The sequence below is a fragment of the Aythya ferina genome (genome assembly GCF_964211825.1).
Source record: "Aythya ferina genome assembly, chromosome: 18".
Lineage (NCBI taxonomy): Eukaryota > Metazoa > Chordata > Aves > Anseriformes > Anatidae > Aythya > Aythya ferina.
Window position 1 is genome coordinate 12,918,769 of NC_140317.1, and position 24,701 is coordinate 12,943,469.

The window sequence follows — 24,701 nt, forward strand, 5'->3', positions numbered from 1 at the left end:
TCGGGGATGATTGATGCTCACGCTCCCTTTGCCCAGGCCTTAGCGGGGCCCTCCAGGGCTGGCCAGCTCCAGCCTGCTGGATAAGTTATCGCGCCCCACAGAGCACACTGCGAGGTCGTGGGGCCAAGGCAGCACAGGAGGAAAACACCCCCAGCACGTGGCGAGGGCTGCAGGGCCCCTGCCAAGTGCTGCAGCCAGCCCACCTCCCCATGGCACGGGATGCCCCATGTCACCGGCACCCTGCAGGCCCCGCACCGCACACCCTGCAGCCCAGCACAGCTGCCTCCACAGCTCCAGTAGCACCAGTCCCAAACCCGAGCAGAACCAGCACCTTGCTGCACCCAACCCCCCAATGGCCCCACTGAGAGACCTTTCCCTGGCCCAGAGCCCCGGCAGGGCAGCCCCGAGCCCCATCCTGCCCCCGCCCCACGCAGAGCCCCAGCAGGAGCAGGGCAGCAATCAGGGAGCGCCCACCCCAGGCGGCAGCGGGTGCACCCCAGCACCCCAGCAGCCCCCAGACCCCTCAGCCCTCTGTCTGGGAGGCAGGGAGCAGAGCTCCCGGTGCTCCCCAGGCCGTGTCCGCACAGCCTGGCCGGCAGCCCTGGGCACACGTGTGTGCAGGGGGGGGCAGTGGCTCAGACCCGGCTGCAGCGATGGGTGAGGAGCCCGGAGCTGCACCGGCCCCCAGCCCAAGCCCCCCCCGAGGGACCCACAGAGAGGACACCCAGCAGGGCCCCCAGCCCCAGGGTGGCGGCCGGGGGGGCAGGAGGTGCGCTGCCAGTGCGGGCAGGGGCGCGGTGCCGGGCCCTGGCTGCTGCGGAGCCGCCTGTGGGGCCGGAGGCAGGGGGGAGCCCGGCCCGGCTCCGGGAATCGCCCCAGCGGCTGCCAGCTCCTGTGGCAGGGGGAGGGCGTAGGGAAACCCGATCCTCCCCAGCGGGATGTGGGATCCGCTCCTCGGCCAGGGCCCAGCAGCTAATTTTAGCCCTGGGGAGGCACCTTCACAGCATGCGCTCAGCCCGACGGCGGCTGCACGCTCGGTGGGGCCGGGAGCCGCTGGGTCGGTGCTGGCAGGTGGTGGCCACAAGCCCGTGGCCAGCCTGGCCCCGGCTGAGCCCCCCCAGGCACCAGCCAAGCCCCCCGGCTGCCAGCCAGGCGCCAGCACTGCCCTCGGGCTGCCCACACGCCTGTGGCCTTGGCTCCTCCAGCCCCGCACGCGGCCACAAGCCCTCCCCTGGGTGCCCTGTGCTGGCTCCCGCTGAGCCCCCCCACGGCCCCGCTGGGCTCCACGTGGCCTGGGGGGGGTGGGGGGACAGATGCTGGCGGCTGCGGGGTCCTGCTGAGGCCGCTCCTGGTGCTGAGCATTGCAGGCAGAGCCCCGGTGGCTCGCAGTGAGGGGGCTGCAGGACCCGGCAGTCCGCAGAGGATCCTCACCACGCAGCAAGGTGCTGCAAAGGGCTCGGCCGCCTCCAGCGAGGTGTCCCCTGCCTGGTGCCAAACTCCAGGCCCACACCAGGGCCGCCACGGAGCTGCTGGTGGGAGGCTGCAAAACCCCGCACAGCCCCGCCAGTCCCTGAGCTCAGCATTGCAGACACCGCAGCCAGCCCCAGGCCGTGCATGGTGCTGATGTTGGCCTGACAGCCCCACGGGCACCCCGGGCCCCACTGGCAGTGCCAGGAGCAGCAGGAGCGGGTGGGCAAGCAGCTGAGGGGGACGCAGCCAAGGCGCGAGGCAGCCGCCCGGAGGTGCCGGGTGCCCAGCCTGCGGGCACGCTTCCCCCAGCCCTTCGCCCACGGCCTGGCCGCGGGGCTGCCACACGCTTACTGGAAGGGGAAGCTGCTGGGAAGGCAGCGCGTGCGGCGGGGAAGCCTCGGGGAGGAGAGGCGAGGCGCGGGGAGCCGGCAGAGCTCGGCTGTCCGTGCTCCCAGGTCCAGGGCCAGTAACGGGAAGCGTCTGCTCTCAGTGACGGTAAATCAGATCGGGGAGATTAGAGGCCTTTTTGCCTAATCATGAGCAGCTTGAAGTTGGAGGACAAGTTCCTGGAACAAAGAGGAAATGGAGGCAGTAAATAAAGAAAAACTGTTAACATGTGGCCCTGTGTGTGAAAAACGTCTCTGTGAAGGACTGTTTATGGCTCACTCATCTGCAGGGTGACAGCGCGGGCTGTGGCGGGCGGCAGCGAGGAGGCCCCGCGCCCAGGAGTGCGGGCAGCGAGCCAGGGGGGCTGCAAGGGCCGGGGCCGGGCGATGGAGGAGGAAGGCAGCAGCGGAGCGGGGCCGCAATGTATGCGGCTGCACCGGGGACATGGCACGGGGAGGCTGCGGGCACAGCATGCATGAGAGGAGCGGCACCAGGCCCCTGAGGGGAGGGAGGGGGCCCTGCATCACCATCCCCCAGCACCAGCAAGCTGCAGCGCCCAGCCCGTGGCAGCCCCGCTCCTCCTGCAGCACAAGGGGCACAGCCCAGGGGTGCAGGCCCGCTGTGTCCATGGAGCATCCCGCGTGTGCAGCCTCCCACCCGGTCCAGCCCGAGGGCAAGGAGGCGGGGGTCTCGCTGCTGGGCCAGGGATTTGTGCCAGCAGCCAGGTGCCCACAGTTCCCCCTCCCCAGTGCAGAAAGTGCTGAGAGCTGCGGAGCTGCCCGCGGCTGACAGCAGCACTGCTCTAATCCGTGTTTACCCGGCAGTGCCACAGGGCTGCTTGTCAGCTGTTTGCAGGGGCAGATGCAGCCAGAAGCTGGAGACGATTCCCAGCAGCAAAGGTCACCCCGTGCCTTTCCTGTCAGCAGCGTGGCGGCAGCAATTGCCATTAAACACACTTCTCTGTGTGCGTGCAGACTCGCAGGTCTGCCCAAGGAGCCGCAGCTGAGCGGGGCAGGCGGCCTCGTGCCACCCGGGCTCCCCGGGCAGCCCTGCCGGTGGGACGAGGGGCCACAGGGGGCACGGGGGCATCGAGCAGCGCCCACCCCACAGCCCCAGCACCTCCACCTGCCCCTATGGTGACACCCGAGCAGCCACAGGCACAGCGCAGGGGCATGGGACAGGGAGGATCTGCAGAGGGTCGGACGCTGCAGGGCACCAACATCCCCTGAGCCGGCCCCGGGGGGTGCCTGGGGGCCCATGAGGCAGCAGCGGGGCACCCGCCATCCTCAGCTGTCCCTCGGGTTGCAGCCCTCACAGCCTGGGTGGCCTCAGGCTGCCTCCCACGCTGCAGCCCCGCCGGGGAGCATGGCCGGCTGGGCCGCAGGCAGCGGTGCAGGACGGCCTGTCCCTGCACGGACTACGCGCCCCGGGAGCCCTTGCGGCGGGGCGGTCCCGGCCGTCCCGGCGGTCCCGGCGATGCTGGCGGTGCGGGGCGCGGGCGCTGCGCTCCGCCGGGCCTGGCTGCACCGACCGGGGCTCCACCACAGCAGCAGGGCGAATGGGGGCACCGGAGCTGGGGGCGATGCGTGGCCGGTGCAGGGCGGAGCGGCCCTGGGGTGCGTGCAGGTGGCTGGCGGCAGGCTGGGGGTCACGGCTGGGCTCAGCACTGCCTGGGTGGGCTGCACGGGACCCTCCCAGAGCAGGTGCTGGTGCAGGCCCAGCTCTGCACAGCCACTGCTGCGGGGTCTGGTTTGGTGCAGGGCACGGGGGTGCGGGGCAGGCCTGTCCCCGGGGACTGGCGCAGCTGCAGGGACCCCGCTGTCCCCAGCAGGCGCCCGCAGCACGTGGTGGACCTGCGCAGCGACACCGTCACCCAGCCCAGCGAGGCAATGAGGCGTGCCATGGCCCAGGCTGCTGTGGGAGATGATGACTATGGCGAGGATCCCACGGTCAATGGTGAGCATGGGGGAAGCTGCTCCTGAGCTGCAAGGGACAGCGGGGCCAGGGCTGGGGAGGGGGCCAAGGCTGGGGGTCACGGGGCTGCGGTGCCCCCTCCAAGGGCCAGCACTCAGGCTGTCTGTGCCTTTCCTCCATGCAGAGCTGCAGCACCTGGCCGCAAAGTTGCTAGGGATGGAAGATGCCCTTTTTGTACCCACAGCCACGATGGCAAACCTCATTGCAGGTGAGTGCCCAGAGCTCAGTGCAGCTCTCCCTCCCCAGCCTCACTCCTCTCTAGGAGAGCCCCGGTTCTGCTCAGAAAGCTCCAGGTACATCACGTCCGAATGGCCACAGGGGAGAGCCCGGTGGAGAAGGCAGCTCGGAGCTCCTGCTCAGCTGCGTGCCTCTCCTGGTGTGCTCAGCCCATTCAACCAAAAGCTTCAGCAGTGCAGCATGAATCCAGCCAGACCCCAGAGCTGCTGTCCTGCTTCCCCTTACTGGTGGAGAGGGCTCCCATGGCCACCCCTCGTGCTCCATTAACCTTTACCCAGCTCGCTTTCCTGCCCTGCGCATGAGCAGGGCTCTGCTGTGTGCTGCAAGGAGGGTGGGCTCCGCTCCAGCTCTGGCCACGTGCGTGCATGAGGCAGGGAGGGCGAGCAGGGCCCCCCGAGCTGCTCCCCATCCTCGCCCTGCTCCCCTGCCTCCTGCCATGGCAGGCAGGCCCCACGAGGACCTGCCCCACGCTCGGAGCAGCTCCAGCACTCCCCCAGGGTCGTGCCCCCGTCCCGCAGGCGATGTCCTGCTGCAGAGCGGTGCCGCGGCCGGCACCAGAGCCCTGCAAAGCACCAGAGCCGCAGGGCCGCGGGCATCCCCAGCTGAGCCACCCTGCTCGGGGCTGCCCGCGGCCGCGCAGCTCCCTCACGGCCCCTCTGTGCCGCAGTGATGTGCCACTGCCAGCGCAGGGGGGCTCAGCTGCTCCTGGGCGCCGGGGCGCATCTGCACGTCTACGAGCACGGCGGGGTGGCGCAGGTAGGTGCCGGGCTCCGGCCCCAGCACGGCTCCCTGCGGGCACGGCGGCTTGCTGCTGCCCTCCTCTGGCTGCCGGGGCCGCACGGAAGGCTCCGGCCCGGCCCGGGACGGCACGGCCCGAGCCGCAGCCCGGGGCTGGCGCTGGAGGCAGGGATGGAGGGGACGGGGAGGGCAGGGCCGGTCCCCCCCAGCTCCGCTCCCTGGGCGCAGGTGGCTGGGGTGCACTCCCAGGCGCTGCAGGACCTGCCCGACGGCACCTTGGACCTGGAGCAGCTGGAGCTGGCCGTCCGGGAGGCCCACGGCAGCCGGTACCATCCCCGCCCCGAGCTCGTCTGCCTGGAGAACACGCACAGCTCGGCTGGGGGCCGCGTGCTGCCCCTCGCCCACCTCCAGCAGGTGGGAGCCGGCGGCGGGCGGCACGGAGGGGCTCATGGAGGGGCTGGCGGCAGCGGCTCCAGGGGGCACCAGCAGCTCCCAGGGACACCGGTGGCTCCCGGGGGCACCAGCAGCTCCCGGGGACACCAGTGGCTCCCAGGGGCACCAGCAGCTCCCGGGGACACCAGTGGCTCCCAGGGGCACCAGCAGCTCCCGGGGACACTGGTGGCTCCCAGGGGCACCAGCAGCTCCCGGGGACACCAGTGGCTCCCAGGGGCACCAGCAGCTCCCGGGGACACCGGTGGCTCCTCCGCCCCTGCCCAGGTCCACCAGCTCGCGGAGCGCTACGGGCTGCGGGTGCACATGGACGGAGCGCGGCTGCTGAACGCGGCAGTGGCCCAGGCCGTGGAGCCGGCGCAGATCACCCAGCACTGCGACTCGGTGTCCCTCTGCTTCTCCAAGGTGAGCTGGGGCAGGGAGGGAGCTCCCGGGGCTGGACAGGAGCAGCTCAAGCTGGGGCCTCGCCCTCCTTCAGGGCACGGGGCAGTGGCTGCGTGCCAGCTCACGGCCGGGGCAGGGCAGGGCAGCGCTCAGGCCACCCCCCTGGACCCCCAGGGCCTGGGTGCCCCAGCTGGGGCCGTGCTGGCTGGCCGCCGGGCGTTTGTGGCGGAGGCCTGGCGCGTGCGGAAGCTGCTGGGCGGAGGGATGCGGCAGGCAGGGGTGCTGGCAGCCGCTGCCCGCATCGGGCTGGAGCAGGCAGAGGCGACGCTGCGCAGAGACCACAGCAACGCCCGGCACTTCGCTCGAGGTACCTCGGGCCCTGGGCAGGGGGCCCCAGCCCGGGCTCTGGGCAGGGCTCGAGCAGCCGCCCCTCGGGGAAGCCGGGCACCGGGCTGGCAGCCCGACAGCCCCTGCCTCCCGCAGGCATCCAGGAACTGCAGTCACCTCTGTGCTCCGTCAGCCTCCCGGCCGTGGAGACGAACATGGTGATGGTGGCGGTGCCGGGGGGCTGGCCGTCTCCAGCAGAGCTCTGCGCCTACATGCAGGCAGTGAGCGAGGAGGAGCTGGCTGAGACAGGCCATGCTGTCAGCGTGCTGCTCTTCCCCTGGGCAGCGCACACTCTGCGCGCGGTCTGGCACCGCGACATCTCAGCCCGCGACACCGAGCTGGCACTGAACAAGCTGGGCTTTGTGGCCAGGAAGTGCCAGGAGAGGCTGGCCCTGGGACTGGGCCCTGGGCCTCCGAGTGCTGCGGGGCACTGAGCCCAGCCGGCAGCGTGCCTCCCCCAGCCCCAGTGGGGGACAACAGGCAGGTCTGCAGGCTGGGGCAGCCCACAGAGGGGCTGGGACCACCCGCAGCGTGCTCCAGGCTGCAGCACAACACCCCCCACCCCTGTCTGCAGCCCCCCAAGCCAGCCCAGCCCTGGGAGAGCGCAGGTCACAGCTTCCCTAGCGAGCCCCACGCCTCCTGGCAGGGAGCTCCTTCCCAGACGTGCCCCGGCGATGGAGGGGAGCCCAGAGCTGACACCAGCACCCAGGCTGTGCCGAGGCAGCTCCTCACCCAGCAAACACCATCTGAGCACTCTCTGGTCCTCAGCCCGCACAGCACCCAGGGGCAGAGGCAGGCACCCCGCTCCAGGCACCCCAGCATCTGGGGCCGTAGGGGCCGGGCTGCACAGGAACAGCAGGGCAGGAGGCGTTCCATGCAGCCCTGTGTGCTCAGTTCAGTTCTTGCTGCTCTAACTGGGGTCTAAATAAACGTGTTCTGGCAGTGCTATGGCTGTGCAGGGTAATTCCTCCCAAGGGTGCTCCTGAGCTCCCTGAGCTCCTGAGGACCTGAGCTCCGCAGGAGGGCAGCTTCTCTGTGTGTCAGCTAAGAGTACTCTAGCTGAGCACAGCACTGCCTTCCCTGGAGGATTTACACCCAGGCAGCATTTATTCCTATTTTATTTCATTTTGGCAATCAGTAGTTTAGAGGAACCTAAGGGAGCAAACTGCATCACCTGGTCATCCAGCCAGACCCCCAGCAGGCCTGCAGCCCTGTGCACTGCAGCTGGCCCAGCCCCAAGGACAGCCCCAAGGCACAGGAGCACCTCAGTGGGGGAACATCAGCACAGGGAGCAGCAGGGGGGTAACTGCTGCTCTCCTGCTGCAAGATCCCCTGCCTGGTGGCAGGCTGGGGGGAGCAGAGGAGGCACATCTGCCCCAGAGAGCCCTTACAGAGGGGTGTCTGGGGCAGCAGCCACCCAGTGCCACCACAGGAGACCCAGCAGGCTGGAACAAGGGTGGAGCAGAGCAGGGTGCAGAGGCTGTGGTTTCCATCTCCTGCACAGGGCTGTGGTTTCCATCTCCAGTTTGCTCCCAGCGTGCCATCAGGCTCTTGCAATCATGTTCAGAATGATCTGGGATGAGGAACCAAATGCTGTGAACAGTGCCTGGCCCCACTGCTCCTAACCCAGGGGAACGATTCCCCTTTCCAAGCCCTGCAGGTGACAGCCAGGCCCCGTGCAGCAGTCCCGCGCTGCCCCTCGAGGCAGGGGAAGCCCCCATCACCACCAGCCTCCCTCCTGGCCCACAGGGCTGAGCTGTGCTCAGGACAGCGAAAAATGCTGGCTGCAGGGGACGGGGGCTCCTCACCTGTGTGAGGATGTAGGTGTCCTCCGACAGCTTCTCGATGATGTCGAAATGATCCACGCTGGCAAGATCCAGCAGGGAGACAGCCCAGCCGGCTGAGCGCAGGGCCTGTGGGGAGACAGCGCGGGGAAGCGCACCCTGCTCAGGCCACGGAGCGCAGCAGGAGCGATGGTTCATTGAGGACTAACGTCCTCCCCTGCTGACAGCAGCCACCACCCCAGCCGCAGAAGGTTCGCAGAGGGAGAATGCATCCGAGCAGGACAGCCCGGGCAGCATCCCCGGGGAGCTGGGCGAGGCGCTGCGGGGCTCACCTGGCTGTACTCCTGCGACTGCCTGCGGAACTCCGGGGAGTCGTGCTGGGCCACCGCCACCAGCACCTCACAGGCCGCAGGCACTGCCTGCGTGACACACAGCATGGGGCTGTTCCTCTGGGCCACCTCCCTGGGGAGGAAACGTAGTGGCAGCCAACTCCAAGTAGCCTCTCACTCCAAGAGGGGGCCCCTGTGTGTACCCCATGCCCTCGGCAGAGGCTGCAGGCCCTGAGCCGAGGCTGGCAGAGCTCTGCAGGAGGGCAGCGCGGGCTGCACGGCTCTGCTGCTTGCCCAGGGGCTGCCCTGGCCGAAGCCACGCACACACAGGCGGCCTGGGCCCCTTCCCAAGCCCATCCCTGTGGCAGGCGGCCTCACCGGCTCATGTTCAGTGCGTCGTTCACGTAGGTGTGCAGAATGGGCTCCAAGTCGTACACGCCGCTCACCAGGACAGCTCCTGCAGGCACAGATGGGGGGGGTGAGCAGCCCCGCAGCTCAGCCTCCTCACGCCCAAGTCCCAGGCCTCCAAAGGGCAGAGGAAGACCTTAGCTCTTGGCAGCGCTGCTGACCCCAGGGCAGCTTGCCCAGGAGCTCGGGTTCTTGTCCCCCCAGCACCCACGGACTGCCCCCATTGAGTCAGGTCATCCCCCTCAGCTTTCCAGACTGCAGAACTGGCTGCCTCTGGCAGCTGGTACAGGCAGCAGAGAGGGCCGTGTCCAGCTGCAGACACCAGCTCAGCTGCAGCCCTGCCCTGGGCTGACTTTCTGCCCAGGCCCCTCCTCACCAGCAGACTGGCAAAGATCCCTGCAGGGAGCAGCCCCCACTGCCACGTGTCCCTGGGCCTTGGCAGCTCAGAGCCAAGCAGCTGGGTCAGGAAAGCAGGAGATGCCCCGGTGCAGCCCCCTGGTGCTGAGCACCAGCCTTCCAGAGCAGGGGGAGCAGAGGTCTCTGGACACTACCTCTAATATCAGGAACCACTCCAAACTCCGTCCAGTCTGTGCACAGCACCATAGCTGCCAGGTGAGCCCCTGCCGAGTGTCCACACAAGTAAATTCCCCTAAAGAGAAGGAGCCATGAGCAAACACGGGAAGGAACAGCACAGCACATGCTGCCTGGGGACATCCCAGGCAGAGTGGAGGGAGCAGCACAGCCCCAAAGGCTTGCAGCATGGCCACGGTTCCCAGCACATCAAAGAACCCCTTCTGCAGTGATAAAGGAGCGTGGATGGGTGCTGCCCAGCACTCAGCCTGGGGCACTGAGGTTTTATTACAGCTCAGGGCTTGTTTACCCCATCCCATTGCTGCTGCAGCCACCTCCGAGCACTGAACCACCCAGGGAGTGACGTGGGCTCACTGCCTGAAGGGGCTGCAGGAGCAGGGGACGGGGACACGGAGCCGTGCGCTGCCCACCTGATCCCGGAGTACTGCTTCGCCAGGAAGGCGAGGCTGCGCCGCACCTGCAGCACCATCGCGTCCATGTGGCCTGGGCAGAGAACAGGGTCAGGAGGGCACCGGGACAGCGAGGGGCGTCCCGGCCACAGCGGGACAGCGCCTACCTTTGGGAGCTGTGTCGTAACCCACCGCTACCACTGCGACGCCCCGTGCCACCAGCGCCGGGGCTGCGAAACCCGAGGCGTCCTTACTGGGGGGGACAGAAGCTGGCCACGCCGCGGGGACAGGCGTCCTGCGGGGCTGCCTGGGGGCACCCACGGGTCCGGGGCACCCGCGGCGAGCCCCAGCGGGACGCCGCTCTCCGGAGAAGAAGAGGTAAAAGCAGGGCCGGCAGCTCCCTCCGCAAGGGAGCCCTCACCGAGGGGCCGCCTTACCTCAGGGACTGCCAGTAGCCACCGTGGATGTAGACGAAGGCGGGGAAGGCTGCGTGGGACAGCACGGGACAGGGCACGGGGCAGAGCACGGCACGGGACAGGTGAGCAGCGGGCAGCCCCACCCGGCCCCGCCGCCCCCCCGGTCCCCACCTACTCTCGGAGGGCTCCTCGGGGAGGTAGAGATCGAGCCTCTCGCCGTCCTGCTCCCCGTACGGGACGTGCAGCGATGTCCGGGTGCTGGCCCGCGCCCGCTGCGTTCCTGCGGGCCGGGGGCAGGCTCAGCGCCGGGACCGGGCGGCCGCCGCCCCCTCGGGGCCCGGCGTCCCCGGTGTCCCCGTCGGTGTCCCGGTGCCGCCGCTCACCTGCGGTCACCGCCTCGATGTGGGCCCGCACCGCGGCGTCCCCGCGCAGGCGGCGGGCCCAGCGGCTGGGGGAGTACTGCTGCTGCAGCTCCTGCGGGAACGCGCGGCGGCTGCGGGGGCTGCGGGGACCGGGCCGGCGGCACCGGCACCGCCACCACCGCCACCGCCCGCCCGCCCCGCTACCTCCGCCGCCATGTGCTGCCACCGCCCCCGGCCCATGCCGCCGCCGCCGCCTCAGCCGAGCCGAGCAGAGCCGTGCCGAGCCGGACCGGGTCGGGCCGTGCCGTCACCGTGCGGTGCCGAGCCCAGCGGGGCCGTTCCGGGTCGGGCCGTGCCGTGCCCGCCCGCTGTCATTGGCTGCCGGGGCCGCCCGGGGTCGGGCTGTACCGTGCCGGACCCGCCCCGGGGGCCGTTGCCCTCCGGGGTCGAGGTCGGGGCCGGGGCCGCGCCGTGGCCGCCAGGGGCCGTTCGGGGCCGCTCCGTGCCCGCCCCTCGGCCCCGCCCCCCAATGGGCCCCGCCCACCCCGATCGGCCCCGCCCCGCTCCGGGCCGGCCCGTCCGAACTCTCCCGCCTGCGCCCCCATTGGCCGGGCGCGCTGCCAGCCCTGCCCGGATTGGCCGGCGGGCGGCTCGCGGGCGCGGGGCCGCGTCCGGTTGGGCGCGCGGCGGGACCCGGCGGGAGCGCGGCGGGAGCGCGGGAGAACGGAGCGGGGAGCGCGGAACACGGAGCACGGAACACGGGCCATGAGCTGCCTCACGGTGCCCGGTGTCCACCCCGGCTCGCCCGGCCGGCCCCGCGGGCAGATCCAGGTGCGGCGGGGCGGCGACGCCCGGTCCCGGTCGGTTACCGGGGGCTCGATCGGTACCGGGAGGGCGCGGGGGCTGCGCGGGGCGATGGCGGGGCGGGGGGCGGGGCGGTGCCCCCGGGGGGCCGGGGCTCTGCGGGGTCGGGGCCGGTGCCCCGCTGACCGGCTGGCTCTGCCCGCAGGTGATCTTCGGGCCGATGTTCTCCGGGAAGAGGTACGGCCGGGACCGGGGGGGAGGGGGGGGGCAGGGAGCGGGGCCGTGCGGGGCCGCTGACCGGTTGTGTCCCGCAGCACGGAGCTGATGCGGCGGGTGCGGCGGTTCCAGCTCGCCCAGTACCGCTGCCTGCTGGTGAAGTACGCCAAGGACACGCGCTACGGCACCGCCGGCCTCTCCACGCACGACCGGTGAGTCCCCGCGGCCCTGGGACCCCCCCGCAGCCCGGCCGCCTGGCTCACCGACCCCTTCCCGCAGGAACACCATGGAGGCGCTCCCCGCCTGCCTCCTCAGGGACGTGTACCAGGAGGCGCTGGGCGCCGCGGTCATCGGCATCGACGAGGGCCAGTTCGTAAGTGCTTGGCGGGGAAGCCCTGGGTGCTCTGCGCTCTGCCGGGACGCCCCGTGAAGGAGGTCGGAACCCTCGGCTTCATGCTCGGACACCTTAGGGCGGTTTGATCCTGCTCCACGATATTCCCTGTAGTCAATCCCTTCCCTCTCCTCAGTCCCACAGGCTGAGGACAGGGGCCCTCCGTTTCAGGGGCTCTCATTTCCTCATGGGCAGCATGGCTCTCGTTTTCTTTGTGGCCCGTGCTGTGCCTGGGCATGTACTGCTGGATCTGGAGCGAAGTGCTGCCCCTTCCTCCTGAGCCTGCTGTTTCTGTGCCTCCTGTAGTTCCCAGACATCGTGGATTTCTGTGAGATGATGGCTAATGCTGGCAAAACGGTCATTGTTGCTGCTCTCGATGGAACTTTCCAGAGAAAGGTAAAGCATGTCTTCCAGTACAGTAGCTGTACTGGGAGCCTCGTGGAACTCAACCAACAGAACCGCCCCTGTCTTGGCACAGGCCTTTGGGAGCATCCTGAACCTGGTCCCGCTGGCTGAGAGCGTGGTGAAGCTGAACGCGGTGTGCATGGAGTGCTACCGAGAGGCCTCCTACACAAAGAGGCTGGGAGCGGAGAGGGAGGTGAGTTCCCTTGGAACTGAAAATCCTTCACTAGTTCTGTCTTGCTAGCCCTGCTAGTCTAGAAGGGATCTCCTCGGGTGAGGTGGGCCCTGCAGAGTCCCTCCTCCCGTTTCCTTGCCAGGTGGAGGTGATCGGGGGCGCAGACAAATACCACTCCGTCTGCCGAGCCTGCTACTTCCGAAAGCGCCCTCAGCAGCCGGGGTCAGACAACAAAGAGAACGTGCCCGTGGGGGCGAAGCAGCTGGATGTGCCTGCTGCCCGAAAGATCTTCGCTTCCTGATTGCTGGGCTTCGGCGGGGGGGTGGGTGGGGGGGAACGAGGGAAGAAGCCGAATGCTGTGGCTCCCGGACTTCAGATCCGGCTTCCCCTGCTTTTAGCAAAACTGTAAAGGGTCCCAGCTCTGAGCTCTGCCTGCCAAACCAGGCTGCGGGGCCTCTGCTCCAGGTGCCAGGATCAGCTGGAGCTGATGCCAGGGGGAGCTGACGACAGAGTGTGACAATATGGGAGTTCCTTTCTCAGAGCACGGAAAAGAGTTTTAATGTCTGATGCTGCCACACAAGCAGGTACTGGAAAGCTGCCGTGCCGGGCTGCAGGGCACTGGTGGCTCGTCACAGCCGTGGTCTCACCTGCACCCTGCGTGCGTTCAGCCTGGTGGCTGGGTGGCTTGCAGTGAACACAACCAGTTCTTTCTCTCCTGTGCTGTTGCTAAATTCCAGGTTTCTTAAGACAATGTGCAGTAACTTAGTATCCGAAACCCATTTTCTTTTTAATGTAGTCTGTGGAGATGACCCTTTCCTTGCCATGGAGCCGTGGCACAACTTCAGCTGACACAGCAGCAGCCTGGCCCTCAGCAGCCTCTTAACGACGGTGTGCAGCCTGCCAGCCTGCTGTTAACTTGCTGGAGGTGTCTTGCAAGTTTTTTAAAATAGAAGAGGGGAGAAGGAGGGCTTGATTTGACTGCCTGACTCCTAGGCTCTTTCTAGCCTTTGAAGTTAAAAAGTGCGGAGTCTAGTAATAGTCTGCATGTTAAAACAGACTCCTTCTGAAATACACCACTTCAGGAAGAGTCACCTCTCTAAAATCAGGACTTTCTGCTCAAGTGCTGCCACTTCACAATGCTTAGTTATCTGTGAAGGGTTTGGAGGCTCAGGACTGAATTTGTAAAGGATTGGGCTACAGTTACTGTTAAAACGCAGCTACCTGGAAAAGGGTCTCTGCTTTGAGTAAATGGTTCTTGACTCTAGATCCCATATCCAGCTCCCTCCTGAGCCTTCCAAAAATTTGAGCCTGCTTCCTTTGCTGTAACATAACTGGAGGATCTTCTTTCTTCTCCCCTTTGCTTGACTCAGCTTCTGGAAGGGTTTTCTCTTTTTTTTCTTTTTTTTTTAACTTCTCATAAAAGTGCTTTTTTAAGTCAGAATCCTCAAGCTCCAAGTGGCGGGATTCTGGTCAGGCTGATTAGGTCAGATCTCCATGCTCAAACCGACTCCTGTCTCCAGTGCTTGTTTACTTACACACTAGTGAGGAGGAGGCGCCCGCCAAGATAGTTTCGAGAGTTGCCTGCAATCTCTTTGCTCTGCATTCCTTGAAGCAATTACAGCTTTAGTATTCACAAGCACTTCACTGCCAGGCCTGGGCTTTCCCCTGAAGGACGAGGGGAGGCAGTAGTACTACTGTTCTGGGTTAATAAATAACTTGAAACTGCCCACGTGTGTCTTCCTGGAGTGGCCTGGTACACAGGTTCCTGCAGTTCGCAGCCTGTGCAGAAGGAGCGCTCAGAGCAGCAGCGTGTTGGCCGGCCGGTCACGGGTGCTGCAGGAGCTGCCTGCTCACACTGCTAAGCTGTCCCTGAGGAGCAGGACTTGCTAAAAATAGGTGCTGAGCGCAGTGTTTGTGGAGCAGCAGGCAGCTGGCTTCCACGGCTTCCCCTCCTGGAACCCCCAGCCAGGACTCCTGGGGCCGAGGGGAAGAACCTGGTTCTGCTTCCTCAGAGAAGAAACGCAGGTGGCGGCTAGGTGAAAAAGTTTATTCCATCTCTACAGTGACAAACAAAGGCATGTTTGAATATCAGCCCCAGCAGCTACAGCTCGCATACCCCACACCGCTGCTGGGAACAGCTTCACAACAGGCACAGCAGCAAACAACCTGAGACAAGCCAGCCCGCCAGGCCCAGCACAAAGGCACGGTGTGGCCCCAGCTCAGGGACAGCAGCTGCCGAGCAGAGTGTGGCTCAGAGCAGCACGCGGGACACAGGGGGACAGCCTCGTGTCAGCAGGGAAGGTGCTACAGGGGGACCTTCCCTGGCAGCACCTGGACCTGTGACAAGACCGGGGCCGCGGCCCTCCTGCGATCCCAACACCCACCGCTCCCACAGATCCTAAAAAATTTCATCTGAACGCCAGCTGCTGTCGTGCGGGCTCTGGGGAAGGCACAGCACAAGGGTGCATATTCAGAAGATGGGACTTTGGCATCAAGCTCAGCCGGCAGCAGCCGAGGGAGGGGAGGAAGGCACGCGAACCCAGTGGCAGGCAGGAGCTGAACCGTGTCACACGGCTGTGCTGGGAACGTGAGGCTCGCTACAGCAGTGAAAGGTGGCACTTAAAGGACTGCAGCCGGCAGTGCCAGGAGGGGCGCGGGCCATGCTCGCCACTGCTTCCCCAGAGGGGCAACAGCAGGGCTGCAGCTCGGCCGGCCCCCGCGCACCAAACCCACCCGAGGAGCTCGCTGCGCGCAGCGGGTCCTGCGCGGCACCTGCCCATCACCGCTGCACGGCGGGGAGCTCACAGCGCCGCAAGCGCCAGGCCCTCTCCTCTGCCCCAACACCAAAGCCTGGTGGCTTCCACGCGAAGCAGCTGCCACCCTCCTGCCCCCTTCCCCGTTCAAGTTGCAGGTCCCTTCCTTCCCACCCCAGAGAAAATTGCACTTGTACAGCCGTCCCCACCGGACCGCCCGGCGCAGGGCTCAGTACACCGGCGGCGGCTGGTAACCCTCCGTGGCTTCCGCGGTCTGGGTGAAGGGCGGCTGCTGGTAGCTGTCGTGGCTGATGTTGGGGTAACTGGAGTAGGGAGTCGAAACCTCCGGCGTGGGGTCGACGTAGCTGTGAGCAAAGTCCTCCACCCCCATCTTGTATCGCTTGTAAGCAAAGGCGATCAGGAGGCCCTGGAGAGCAGGGGGCTGTCAGAGCCAGGCGCCCGGGCAGAGGGCAGCCCAGGCAGCAGGGCCAGGGGCTGCTGCCCAGACCCTGCCGGCAGGGATCACCCCGGGATCCCCACGGGGGTCACTCACCCACGAGAAGATGGAGAAGAAGCTGAAGGTGATAACGGCACGGGCCGAGTCAGCCCCGATAAGCACGTCCTGGGCCTGCGTCCAGGACCACTGGTTGGTCAGAAAGCAGAAGCCAACGAACCAGAGGAACGTCCAGAGGCCTGCGGGAGGAAGCCAGCGTGAGTGGCGGGGGCCGCGTCCCCCTGGTCCCCGCGGGTCCCCGGCCGCAGGCAGCGCAGCACAGCTGGGTCCTGCTTGCCGCCAGCCGCCACTGAGGTGGGCTGGAGGCAGCGGAGGTGCACGGCCCGGCACAGGTGCCTGCACCCGGCTCCACAGAGGAGCTCGGGCTGGCAACGCGTGGCCTGCAGGCAGCGTGCCAGGAGCAGCTCCCTCTGCCAGGCACCGAGCGGCGGCCACGTCACGGGACGCAGGCGGCCATTGCGGGAGGCACGGCCCTGCCCCGGGGCGCCCGTACCCGAGAAGCCGAGGTCTGCCAGCACCAGGTACTTGCGGTCGGTGGCGTTGCTGATCTGGGGGAAGTAGACGTCCACCACGAAGAAGAAGATGCAGGCCAGGAAGGCGAGGACGCCGATGCCGATGCCGTAGCGGCAGGCGTCCTCGTTGTGGTTGAAGATGCAGAAGAGCTCGTAGGAGCTGGGCCGGTTGGTGTAGCCCTCCCCGACCAGGCAGGAGAACACGATCAGGGCGAAGACCTGCGGGGGGCGGCGGGACCCCCGTCAGCGGGGAGAGGGGAGGGGAGGGGAGGGGAGGGGAGGCGGGCAGGGCGCGGGGAAGGAAGGGGAAGGGGAAGGGACGGGAAGGGAAGGGGAAGGGGAAGGGGAAGGGGAAGGGGAAGGCCGGGCCGTGCCGGGCCGGGCCGATCCGGGCCGCGCCGCCCCCCGCCGCCCCCCGGCCCCGACTCACCGCGCTGGCGATCCGCGCCAGGACCTGCGGCTGCTGCACGAAGCGGCCCGGGTCGAAGGCGCCGCCGGCCTTGGCCGCCCCGTAGGCGCCGCCGCCGCCCTCCATCGCTCCGCCGCCGCCCGCTGCTCCTGCGCGGCGCCGCCCCGGGGGGGGCCGGGCCGGGCGCTCCCAGCTGCTGCGAGCCCGCCCCGACGGGACGGGGCCGCCCCGGGGCGGGGGGAGCGGGGCCGCGGGGGGGGGCTCCCGGGGGCCGGCGGGGTCGGTCCCGAGCGAGCGCCGCGGGACGGGGGGGACGCGGCCCCGGGGGCGCCCACGCCGCGCGAACCGGCCCCGCGCCCACGGCTCCTGCCGAGCGCTACCGAGGGGGGCTCAGCACCGGGAGCCGCCGCTGCGCTGCGGGACCGGGCTCGGCGCCCACGCGAGCCGCCGCCGGGACACCCGGACGGGTCTGCGACGGCTGCGGGTACCGGAGGGGCGCTCCCGTAGGTCCCGGGAGCGGGACCAGGGGGGGATCGCGGGAGGGGGGCGGCTCCCACCGGGGGGCGAGGGGGGCCCGGGCACCACCGGCACCGCCTCCGGCCCCGAGCCTTTGTCTGCACGGGGCGGGGAGGGAAGGGAACGGGACGGGAAGGGAGGGGACGGGACGGGACGGGACGGGACGGGAGGGGGCGCCGCCCTTCTCGCCCCTCTCTCCCCGCTTTCCCCTCGGCCGCGCTGCCGGGAGGGGGTCGGGGTCTCTGCCCCAGCCCCCGGCTCGGGACGGGGCTGCGGGTTCCGGGGCTGCCGCCGCCGCCGGGGCCGCTGCGGGCTCCCAGCGGATGCTCAGCACTGCGGGCGGGACCCGGCCCCGCTGCCAGGAGCAGCAGCCCCGCTTTCTTCCGCACGAAGCCTCCTCCTCCCTCCCTTCCTTCCTGCCCTCGCTGCAGCTCTCCGTGGGCCGTGGCGGCTCCGGCTGAGCCCCGCGGCCCCTCGGCTCCGTCCCGCGGCCAGGCGGCACCCGGCGCGCCCCGGACGAGCCGCGGGAGCGGGGGGCGAGGAGCAGGGGACGAGGAGCAGGGGACGAGGAGCAGGGGGCAAGGAGCAGGGGACGAGGAGCAGGGGGCGAGGAGCAGGGGTCCGTGAGTGGGCGGCACGGGGCCGGGCTGACATCCTCCGCTTGCTGTGGCAGGACGGCGTGAGAGAGGCTGCGGGTGCTGCAGAGGCTGCTCGGCCCCAGCAGGATGTCCCAGCCGCCCCCCTTCTCCCTCCACATCTCTGAGGACACCGAGAGTGACAAGTGAGTGCCTGCTTTGCTCTGCCACTCCCCAAACCCTGCCCTCGCTAACCCTCAGTCTGTGGGATCCTGTGGGATCCTATGGGATCCTGCAGCCTCGGCTGGGGGATGCAGCACGGCCCAGCTGCTGGGCAGCACCACCCGGCTTTGGGCTGGTGCTGGGGGCTTTTCCAGGACACCATCCCCAGAGCCAGGCTGGTGGTTTGAGCTTTGTGTCCCCGCAGCCAGGAGCTGAGCCCGGACAATGAAGGAGCCATGCACACCTCCTTCCGCGAGCTCATCCAGGAGCAGAGCAGCTTGGCAGAGGCGGGCACAGAGCTGGAGCTGCAGGAGAGGGGCAGAGGTAAAGCACGGCAGTCGCAGCAGGGGGTAGGATGGGGACAGCGTGTGTACCCAGGGCTGCCTCCTGCCTGCAGTCCCAGCTGGGGCTCACACCGCTGCCACAGACAGAGCACTCGTGGCACCGGGCTGCACCAGCCTTTGGGGACACAGAGGAGCATCCCCAGGGATGGGGTGCTGCAGGGAGGGCATATGCCGGGGTGGGCACCCAGCCTCTGGGCCCTGAGCACCCCAGCTCTCACTGCCCACATCCTGCCCCCATCCCCAGGCCACCCAGCCCACCTGGCCCCCCCGGACACCTCTGCCTCTGCCTGGCTGGAGCCTGGGCAGGGCGAGCAGCACCCGGGCGACTCCGCCACCCTGCGCATCCTCGCCAGCATGCCCAGCCGCACCATCGGTGAGTGCCGCCTGCCCTCCTGCCCCCCCCTGGAGCCACCCTTGCCCGAGCTACACCGGGCTGGGAGCTCTCCCACCTGCTGCAAGCGTGCCCTGCTCTCCCTGCGGCCGCCCACCCCAGTGTCCTGCTGCCACCCGCAGGGCGCAGCCGCGGGGCCATCATCTCCCAGTACTACAACCGCACGGCGCGGCTGCGGCGCCGGAGCAGCCGCCCGTCCCTGCAGCAGCTCAGCCGCACGGCGCGGCCCAGCCTGCGGCAGTACGACCTGGAGAGCGACCCGGCCCGCGCCACGCTGGAAGGTGAGAGCTCCTGTTGGGGTGGGGGCAGGCAGAGCCGGGCATCGTCCCCGCACCAGGGCTCGGGACGGGTGTGTCGCACCCCGGCCAGCCGTGTCCTACCGAGCCCTTTGTGCCCCCAGACAAGCGGAGCCTGCTGGCAAAGGAGCTGCTGAGCCTCTCGCCCAGCCAGCGCAGCCACATGCTGCTCTCGCTGCCCCTCTGCCTGGCGGAGAAGCGCGCCCTCCGGTAGGTCCCCCCGGCAGCCCCCTGCGGGTCCCGCAGACAGAGCCACCCCCTGACACCCCCCCTTTGCCGGGCAGGCGGGAGCTGAATGAGCAGAGGAGCCCCCTGGGGCTGCGCCCCCACCCCACAGCCGCCCCGTCTCCCTGCGGGTGGTGCAAGGACTACATCGCTCTCGTAAGTCTGAAGCGCGGCGGCCGGCACAGCCGGAGCAGGCGGGTGGTGGGGGCTCTGCTGCCACGGGGACCCCAGCGCCCTCACCAGGCTCCCTTTCCGCAGGGCTGCCGGCACCTCTGGTACAGGCTCCTCGCGCTGCTCCCCGCTGCACAGCCCTGGCACTATGCCCTGAAGCAGATCGGCGGCCGCTTTGGCTCCAGTGTCCTCTCCTACTTCCTCTTCCTCAAGACGCTCCTCATGTTCAACGTCTTCTCACTCCTCATCCTCCTGGTCTTCGTAGTGGCCCTGCAGGCTGCGTATCCCCCTGCCAAGGCCAACCAGCAGCCCTTCACTGGCTTTGAGCTCCTCACAGGAGCGGTAAGCACCTCCAGAGCATCACTGCCTGTGCCTCCCTGGACCCCCCAGCACTGTGGGTGCGAAGGAGGGTGCCTGATGCTGCCCCGGGCTCTGTGCCCCTGCAGGCTGGTGCAGCCCCGTGCCAGGCTGGGAGCCGTGGGCACCCCTGAGGTCACCGTGGGCCTTGTTGTGCACTTTCCCACAGGGCTACTTCACCCACTCGCTGCTGTACTACGGCTACTACAGCAACATCACCCTCAATGACCCCTCTGCCTCCAGCCTCAGCGGCAGCGTGGCCCCCTCAGCGCCCCCCCGGCTCCCCTACAACATGCCGCTGGCCTACCTGTTCACCGTTGGGGTCTCCTTCTTTGCCACCTGCATCCTGCTGGTGTACAGGTGAGTCGGCAGCGCCTCAGCCCTGCTGGCCGTGCCCTGGCCGCCCAGCCCTGAGCCCTGCCGCCACCCCTTGCCCCTCTGCTGCAGCATGTACCACTCCTTTGGGGAGAGCTACCGTGTGGGCAGCTCTGCGGGGGACCTGGCCATCAAAGTCTTCTGTGCCTGGGACTTCAAGGTGCTCCAGAGGCGCTCGGTGAAGCTGCAGTGCGAGAACATCTGCACCCAGCTGAAGGTGAGGAGCTGGGCTGGAGCTCAGTCCGTGCGCGCCCTGCACCCCGTGGTGGGAAGGTGAAGGCGTGCACAGGAGCCAGCCCAGGCCACGGGGCTCAGCTCCCCGCTGCCCACTGCACGGGGGGTCCTGCAGCAACGCGTGCACCTTCTCGGACCTGGAACATGTTCTCAGCTGCCCCAGGCTGCTCAGCAGCTCTGCTGGCACTGCTGTCTTCCAGGAGCTGCTGGCCGAGCGGCAGTCCCGCTCCTGCCCCCTGAGCCTCTGCCAGCGGCTGGGGCGCATCGCTGTCCTTCTCCTGGCCTGGGTCCTTTCACTGGGCACGGTGCTGGGCTGCGTGGTGGCCGTGCACTACCTCTTGGAGCACATGCATGCGGTAAGCGCAGCCCCCGCACCGCGCTGCAGCTCTGCTGGCCTGGGCAGGGCTCTCCAGGCTGACCTGGGGGCAGCGCAGCCGGAGGAGGCAGGGGCAGCCCTGCGGCACCTCCACGGCCGGCACAGCGAGCCCCAGGGCGCGGGGCTGCAGGCGGTCGGGCTCACCCAGGCGCCTGCTTGCCAGGTTCAGCAGGAGCACCGAGCCCTGGCGGGCAGCACGTGGCAGCGGGAAGGCATCCTGCTGGTCCTGCCCCTCACCGTGTCGCTCCTCAACACGCTGATGCCCCATCTGTACAACTTGCTGGCGCTATGTGAGAGGCAGGATTCCCCGGCGGTGGAGGTCTACGTGGCCATCTGCAGGTAGGCTGCCTGGGGACGGGGCAGGGGAGCCCCCCAGCCACTGGCTCGCTGTGGGGAGAGGCCCTGGGGCCGGGGGACCCCCCATACGTGGGGTTCAGCGCCTCTGCCTAGGGCTCAGGGCCTCCTGTCCCCGCTGCTGCTCTCCAGGAACCTCCTGCTGAAGATGCTGGTCCTCGGCCTGCTCTGCTACCACTGGCTCAGCCGGATAGTCATCTGCTCTGATGAGGAGGTTGGCGCTGGCCAGCGATGTGGGGCAATGTGGGGCCGGGCTCTGCCGAGCTGAGCTGGCAGGGGATGTGCCACCCGGGCTGCCCCTGGCCCAGGGAGCATGGAGCAAAGCCAAGGCTGCCGTGCCAGCACCGTCAGGGGTCTGGCAGCACAGGGCCTGCTGGGCAGCACTGCTGGTGGGGAGGGGGCAGTCAGCCGGGTGGGGACACCCCAAAGCTGGGGCATGTGGGAGAGGAAGAGGTCACCCAGCCCTTCACAGCCCATGGGGGAGCCGTGGCAGGGGAGAAACCTCCCCGTCTGCCTCGTGCCACCCGTGTTTGTCTCCCCAGTGCTGGGAGACGTGTGTCGGGCAGGACCTGTACCGCTTCATGGTGATGGACTTCGTGTTCACCCTGCTGGACACCATCTTTGGGGAGCTGGTCTTCAGGTAACGTGCCCCGGGAGGGGTCCCCCCAGCACAGCCCCACTCTGCAGCCACCAGAAAGAGAAGACCGGGTGCCCGGCTTCTTGCAACGGCGGTCAGAGCAGAGCTCGTCTCGTTTCCCAGGCTGATCTCAGAGAAGAGACTGAAGAGTAAGCAGAGGCCTGAGTTTGACATTGCCCGAAACGTGCTGGAGCTGATCTACGGGCAGACCCTGACCTGGTGAGACATCTTCAGCCTGATGTGGCTCGTCCGCTGCTGGCAAATGCCACTCGGTGCTGATACTGCCTGCGAGCCCTGCAGCACACAGAGACCCCCCGGCCAATACGGGAGGGACAAGGGAAAGGAAGCAGCAGCCTGGCAGACCGTGGTCACAGCGCTTGGTGCTGGCACTGTGCAGCCACACGCACACACTAGGAGGTCTGGCTGTGGCAGGACGGGTGAAAGCCATCAGTGGAGTGTCCTGGTGCCAGCCCAGTGTCACCTGCCCAGCTGGTGCCCTCCAGAGCTCTGGAGGAGGAGCAGGTCCTGGTGCACGTGCAGCCCCTCGTTTGTCCAAACCATAACAGCCTCTCTGCTCAGGGCTCCCCTCTGCAGCCCCCAGCCTCACACCACCCTGCACGATTCCCAGCCAGAGGAGGAGGTCCAGATGTGTGCTGCTGCGTGGCAGCACAGCTGGCAGACACGCAGGCTGTAAATGCACCGGGGCTCAGTGAACCCTCAGGTGCTCCCAGCCCCGACCTGCAAGATGAGCCCCCAGGCACAGGCTGTGCAGCAAACCCAGCGCAGGGACGGGGTGCCCGTTCACTGCTTTATGAAAGCCAAACTGCAGCTGGCACTGCTGTCCTGATCTTCTCATGGCTCCGAGCACCGTTAGCTCCCGTGGGGCTCAGTCCCATCTCCCTCTCTTCCAGGCTGGGTGTTCTCTTCGCACCGCTCCTGCCAGCTGTGCAGGTGCTGAAGCTGCTGCTGCTCTTCTACATCAAAAAGGTGCGTGCTACCCCGCTGCTCCTGCTGCAGCCTCACCATGGGCAGTGCTGCAGCACACAGTGAGCAGCACCGTCCTCACGTGAGGGCAGAAATGTTGCTGGGGTCCCCCAGCTCAGGTGGCTGCTGGACGGGGGGAAAGGAGGGCGCAGCCACCCTGCGTTCCCTCCTGGGGTCTCTTGGGAGGCGGCAGCACGCAGCTCTCTGCTCCTTGTCCCCAGACCAGTCTGATGCAGAACTGCCAGGCCCCCAGCAAGCCCTGGCAAGCTTCTCGTATGAGCACTGTGTTCATCACCCTGCTCTGCTTCCCATCCTTCCTGGGCGCTGCCGTCTTCATCTCCTACATCATCTGGTCGTGAGTACCTGCCAGACCGCAGGGCACAGAGAGCCCGACACCCTGCACAGGGCTGTGAGGTGGTGTCCCCAGCTGCGGGCACTGTCCCAGGCAGGGAAGTGCTGCCCTCTGCCAGTCACCGCATGTGGCGTGGCAGCCGCTGCTGTGTGCCTGCTTCTCCCACTCAGCCATTCCCAGATGCTCCTCAGTGCTGGGCAAGGCGGTGGGGACCCCCCCTGCTGGGAGCAGGGCAAGGCTTGGCCCCTGGAGGGCTGTAAGCTCGCCCCGAGGGCCAGGACGGTGCCCTGAGCTAGGGGCACTGGCCAGCTGGGCCACCCAGAACCCAACAATCCCCCGCTCAACAGCATCCGACTGACCCCACTGCTCTGTCCACTCAGCGTGAAGCCGTCAGAAACCTGTGGCCCCTTCCAGGGGCTGGAAACCATCTACAAGTCCGTGAACGTCTGGGCAAAGTTGATGGAGAAGTCCAGCCCCAACATCACCTGGCTGACCTGGATCCAGCAGTACCTGGTGGAGAACACCTTCTTCCTGTTCTTCCTGTCGGGGGTGCTGCTGTGAGTATGGGGAGAACCCGAGGCTGAAACCCACACCCGCACTCTGTGGGTCCCCCTGTCACTGCCGTGGCCCTGGCAGCTGGGGTGTCCCTCCTGGCCCGGGGCAGGGGCGCAGCATCCCAGCCCCAGGGACGTGTCGGTGCCACCATCCCCATCGTGCCTGTCGTTGCAGAGCCATGACCTACTGCCACATCCAGGTGGTGAGAGGCCAGCGGAGGATCATCTGCCTGCTGAAGGAGCAGATTGCAAAGGTGCGTGAGCTCTGCCCGCTGCCCTGCGGGCTCTGAGCCCCCGTCCCTGCAGCCCCCAGCCCCGGGGCAGCTGGATCTGGGCGCCAGCCCTACCCCTGCTGCTGCCTCCAAGCTGCAGGAGCACAGCCCCCGGGGCTGCTCACTGCAGCATCTCTGCTCTTGCAGGAGGGAGAAGATAAAATATTTCTCATTCAGAAGCTTCACTCCATTTACAAGCAGAAAGAGGAATGTGCCTGAGTCCCAGGTAAGGCCCAGAAGAAGGGGACAGGCAGCTGTCAGGGTGCCAGGGGTCATCAGGGTGGGGGGCTACCCCCTTCCCTGACCCTCAGCGTCTCACAGAGACCGTCCCTCCGTCTCTCCCCGCAGTGTCACAGTCCCCAGGAAGGAGCGAGACAGACCAGGACCGCTCCCTGCCACAGCCTGGATCCGCGGCCACCTGGAGCCACCGCAGCACGGCCCTGGAACCGGCGGGGCCTGGCGGGCCGGGGACGCTTTCTCTCCACTGGCCTGCAGTGGCCAAGGAGTGACTTGGACTCGCCACCCAGCAGCTCCCCGGGGATGCTGCGGCACAGGGCTGGGGGCACTGCCCCCAGGGACACGGCAGGACCGGGGCCAGCACCAGGGCCAGGGGCGGGGCAGGAGCGGAGCCCGGTGTCCGGGGGCACAGCTCCCCGCGGGCCGTGCAGCGGAGCCCTGTTGTAAACAGCTCTGCTCCTGGCCGGCTGCCTGCAGCCTTCTGGAACGCGGACCGAGGATTTGTGCCCCGGGACGGGGAGCAGCGGCCTCCAGCCCCCCGCACAGCGCGGCCGCCGCCGTCCCGGTGAGCGGCTCAGGGGCCGCCGCGGCGCTGCCCGGGCCGTGGGGGGGTTGGGGGGTTTGGGGGGGGGGTTCCGTGCCCAGCAGCCATTAAAGCCGCTCCCGCAGCTCGTCGTGGGCGCCTCAGCTCCGTGGGGGCGGCAGCTCGGGCTCGGGGGGCTGCCGGCAGCCCGGGGGACGGGCGCC

General features: G+C 68.1%; 5 protein-coding genes across 10 annotated transcripts; 3 read left to right on the top strand and 2 right to left on the bottom strand.

Moving 5' to 3' along the window:
* The first annotated feature begins 3,326 nt into the window (after positions 1-3,326).
* Positions 3,327-7,041, top strand: LOC311420786 (uncharacterized protein). Of its 3 annotated transcripts, none has more exons than XM_084492023.1 (8): positions 3,327-3,473; positions 3,689-3,813; positions 3,956-4,039; positions 4,736-4,824; positions 5,035-5,220; positions 5,524-5,661; positions 5,782-6,007; positions 6,124-7,041. In XM_084492023.1, the coding sequence occupies exons 1-8, from the start codon at positions 3,334-3,336 to the stop codon at positions 6,459-6,461; spliced, it is 1,326 nt and encodes a 441-aa protein (XP_084348149.1). In that variant the 5' UTR covers positions 3,327-3,333; the 3' UTR covers positions 6,462-7,041. The 3 variants fall into 3 exon arrangements, with proteins under 3 accessions (XP_084348149.1, XP_084348150.1, XP_084348151.1); XM_084492024.1 differs by having other exon boundaries at positions 5,815-6,007; XM_084492025.1 differs by lacking the exon at positions 4,736-4,824 and having other exon boundaries at positions 6,124-6,418.
* An 86-nt stretch (positions 7,042-7,127) lies between these two features.
* Positions 7,128-10,795, bottom strand: AFMID (arylformamidase). Of its 2 annotated transcripts, XM_084492026.1 has the most exons (11): positions 10,511-10,795; positions 10,328-10,418; positions 10,120-10,224; positions 9,966-10,014; positions 9,696-9,781; positions 9,550-9,622; positions 9,100-9,197; positions 8,519-8,597; positions 8,144-8,273; positions 7,836-7,940; positions 7,128-7,600 (listed from the first exon to the last, which is right to left on the bottom strand). In XM_084492026.1, the coding sequence occupies exons 1-11, from the start codon at positions 10,544-10,546 to the stop codon at positions 7,571-7,573; spliced, it is 882 nt and encodes a 293-aa protein (XP_084348152.1). In that variant the 5' UTR covers positions 10,547-10,795; the 3' UTR covers positions 7,128-7,570. The 2 variants fall into 2 exon arrangements, with proteins under 2 accessions (XP_084348152.1, XP_084348153.1); XM_084492027.1 differs by lacking the exons at positions 9,550-9,622; positions 9,696-9,781.
* A 157-nt stretch (positions 10,796-10,952) lies between these two features.
* On the top strand, positions 10,953-14,021 carry TK1 (thymidine kinase 1). Its single transcript, XM_084492435.1, has 7 exons — positions 10,953-11,137; positions 11,316-11,347; positions 11,425-11,538; positions 11,606-11,699; positions 12,024-12,113; positions 12,196-12,315; positions 12,437-14,021. Exons 1-7 carry the CDS (start codon positions 11,072-11,074, stop codon positions 12,593-12,595), a joined length of 675 nt encoding a protein of 224 aa, XP_084348561.1. The 5' UTR covers positions 10,953-11,071; the 3' UTR covers positions 12,596-14,021.
* A 306-nt stretch (positions 14,022-14,327) lies between these two features.
* SYNGR2 (synaptogyrin 2) lies at positions 14,328-16,753 on the bottom strand. Its single transcript, XM_084492434.1, has 4 exons — positions 16,504-16,753; positions 16,055-16,292; positions 15,601-15,740; positions 14,328-15,474 (listed from the first exon to the last, which is right to left on the bottom strand). The coding sequence occupies exons 1-4, from the start codon at positions 16,606-16,608 to the stop codon at positions 15,277-15,279; spliced, it is 681 nt and encodes a 226-aa protein (XP_084348560.1). The 5' UTR covers positions 16,609-16,753; the 3' UTR covers positions 14,328-15,276.
* Positions 16,754-16,826: 73 nt separating this feature from the next.
* Positions 16,827-24,624, top strand: TMC6 (transmembrane channel like 6). 3 transcript variants are annotated; one of them, XM_084492421.1, is made up of 21 exons: positions 16,827-16,966; positions 17,672-17,779; positions 18,001-18,119; positions 18,384-18,512; positions 18,653-18,811; positions 18,931-19,036; positions 19,111-19,207; positions 19,310-19,564; positions 19,749-19,939; positions 20,027-20,171; positions 20,389-20,544; positions 20,728-20,903; positions 21,051-21,132; positions 21,461-21,558; positions 21,679-21,774; positions 22,467-22,542; positions 22,761-22,894; positions 23,272-23,448; positions 23,621-23,699; positions 23,865-23,943; positions 24,066-24,624. In XM_084492421.1, the coding sequence occupies exons 2-20, from the start codon at positions 17,724-17,726 to the stop codon at positions 23,934-23,936; spliced, it is 2,403 nt and encodes an 800-aa protein (XP_084348547.1). In that variant the 5' UTR covers positions 16,827-16,966; positions 17,672-17,723; the 3' UTR covers positions 23,937-23,943; positions 24,066-24,624. The 3 variants fall into 3 exon arrangements, 2 of the variants coding, with proteins under 2 accessions (XP_084348547.1, XP_084348546.1); XM_084492420.1 differs by having other exon boundaries at positions 16,846-16,985; XR_014684628.1 differs by lacking the exon at positions 22,761-22,894 and having other exon boundaries at positions 16,846-16,985.
* Positions 24,625-24,701: the final 77 nt, after the last annotated feature.

Coding starts and splice junctions, on each gene's coding strand:
- LOC311420786 (XM_084492023.1), top strand. CDS start 3,334: ATGCTGGCGGTGCGGGGCGCGGGCGCTGCGCTCCGCCGGGCCTGGCTG. Junction 4,040..4,735: donor GATGGCAAACCTCATTGCAG/GTGAGTGCCCAG, acceptor TCTGTGCCGCAG/TGATGTGCCACTGCCAGCGC. Junction 4,825..5,034: donor AGCACGGCGGGGTGGCGCAG/GTAGGTGCCGGG, acceptor CCCTGGGCGCAG/GTGGCTGGGGTGCACTCCCA.
- AFMID (XM_084492026.1), bottom strand. CDS start 10,546: ATGGGCCGGGGGCGGTGGCAGCACATGGCGGCGGAG. Junction 9,782..9,965: donor GGCTACTGGCAGTCCCTGAG/GTAAGGCGGCCC, acceptor TGTCCCCCCCAG/TAAGGACGCCTCGGGTTTCG. Junction 9,198..9,549: donor AAGCAGTACTCCGGGATCAG/GTGGGCAGCGCA, acceptor CCTTCTCTTTAG/GGGAATTTACTTGTGTGGAC.
- TK1 (XM_084492435.1), top strand. CDS start 11,072: ATGAGCTGCCTCACGGTGCCCGGTGTCCACCCCGGCTCGCCCGGCCGG. Junction 11,700..12,023: donor GCATCGACGAGGGCCAGTTC/GTAAGTGCTTGG, acceptor TGCCTCCTGTAG/TTCCCAGACATCGTGGATTT. Junction 12,114..12,195: donor ATGGAACTTTCCAGAGAAAG/GTAAAGCATGTC, acceptor GTCTTGGCACAG/GCCTTTGGGAGCATCCTGAA.
- SYNGR2 (XM_084492434.1), bottom strand. CDS start 16,608: ATGGAGGGCGGCGGCGGCGCCTACGGGGCGGCCAAGGCCGGCGGCGCC. Junction 15,741..16,054: donor GGCAGACCTCGGCTTCTCGG/GTACGGGCGCCC, acceptor TTCCTCCCGCAG/GCCTCTGGACGTTCCTCTGG. Junction 15,475..15,600: donor TCTTCTCCATCTTCTCGTGG/GTGAGTGACCCC, acceptor CCTGCTCTCCAG/GGCCTCCTGATCGCCTTTGC.
- TMC6 (XM_084492421.1), top strand. CDS start 17,724: ATGTCCCAGCCGCCCCCCTTCTCCCTCCACATCTCTGAGGACACCGAG. Junction 19,208..19,309: donor GCAAGGACTACATCGCTCTC/GTAAGTCTGAAG, acceptor CCCTTTCCGCAG/GGCTGCCGGCACCTCTGGTA. Junction 22,895..23,271: donor ATCTCCTACATCATCTGGTC/GTGAGTACCTGC, acceptor CTGTCCACTCAG/CGTGAAGCCGTCAGAAACCT.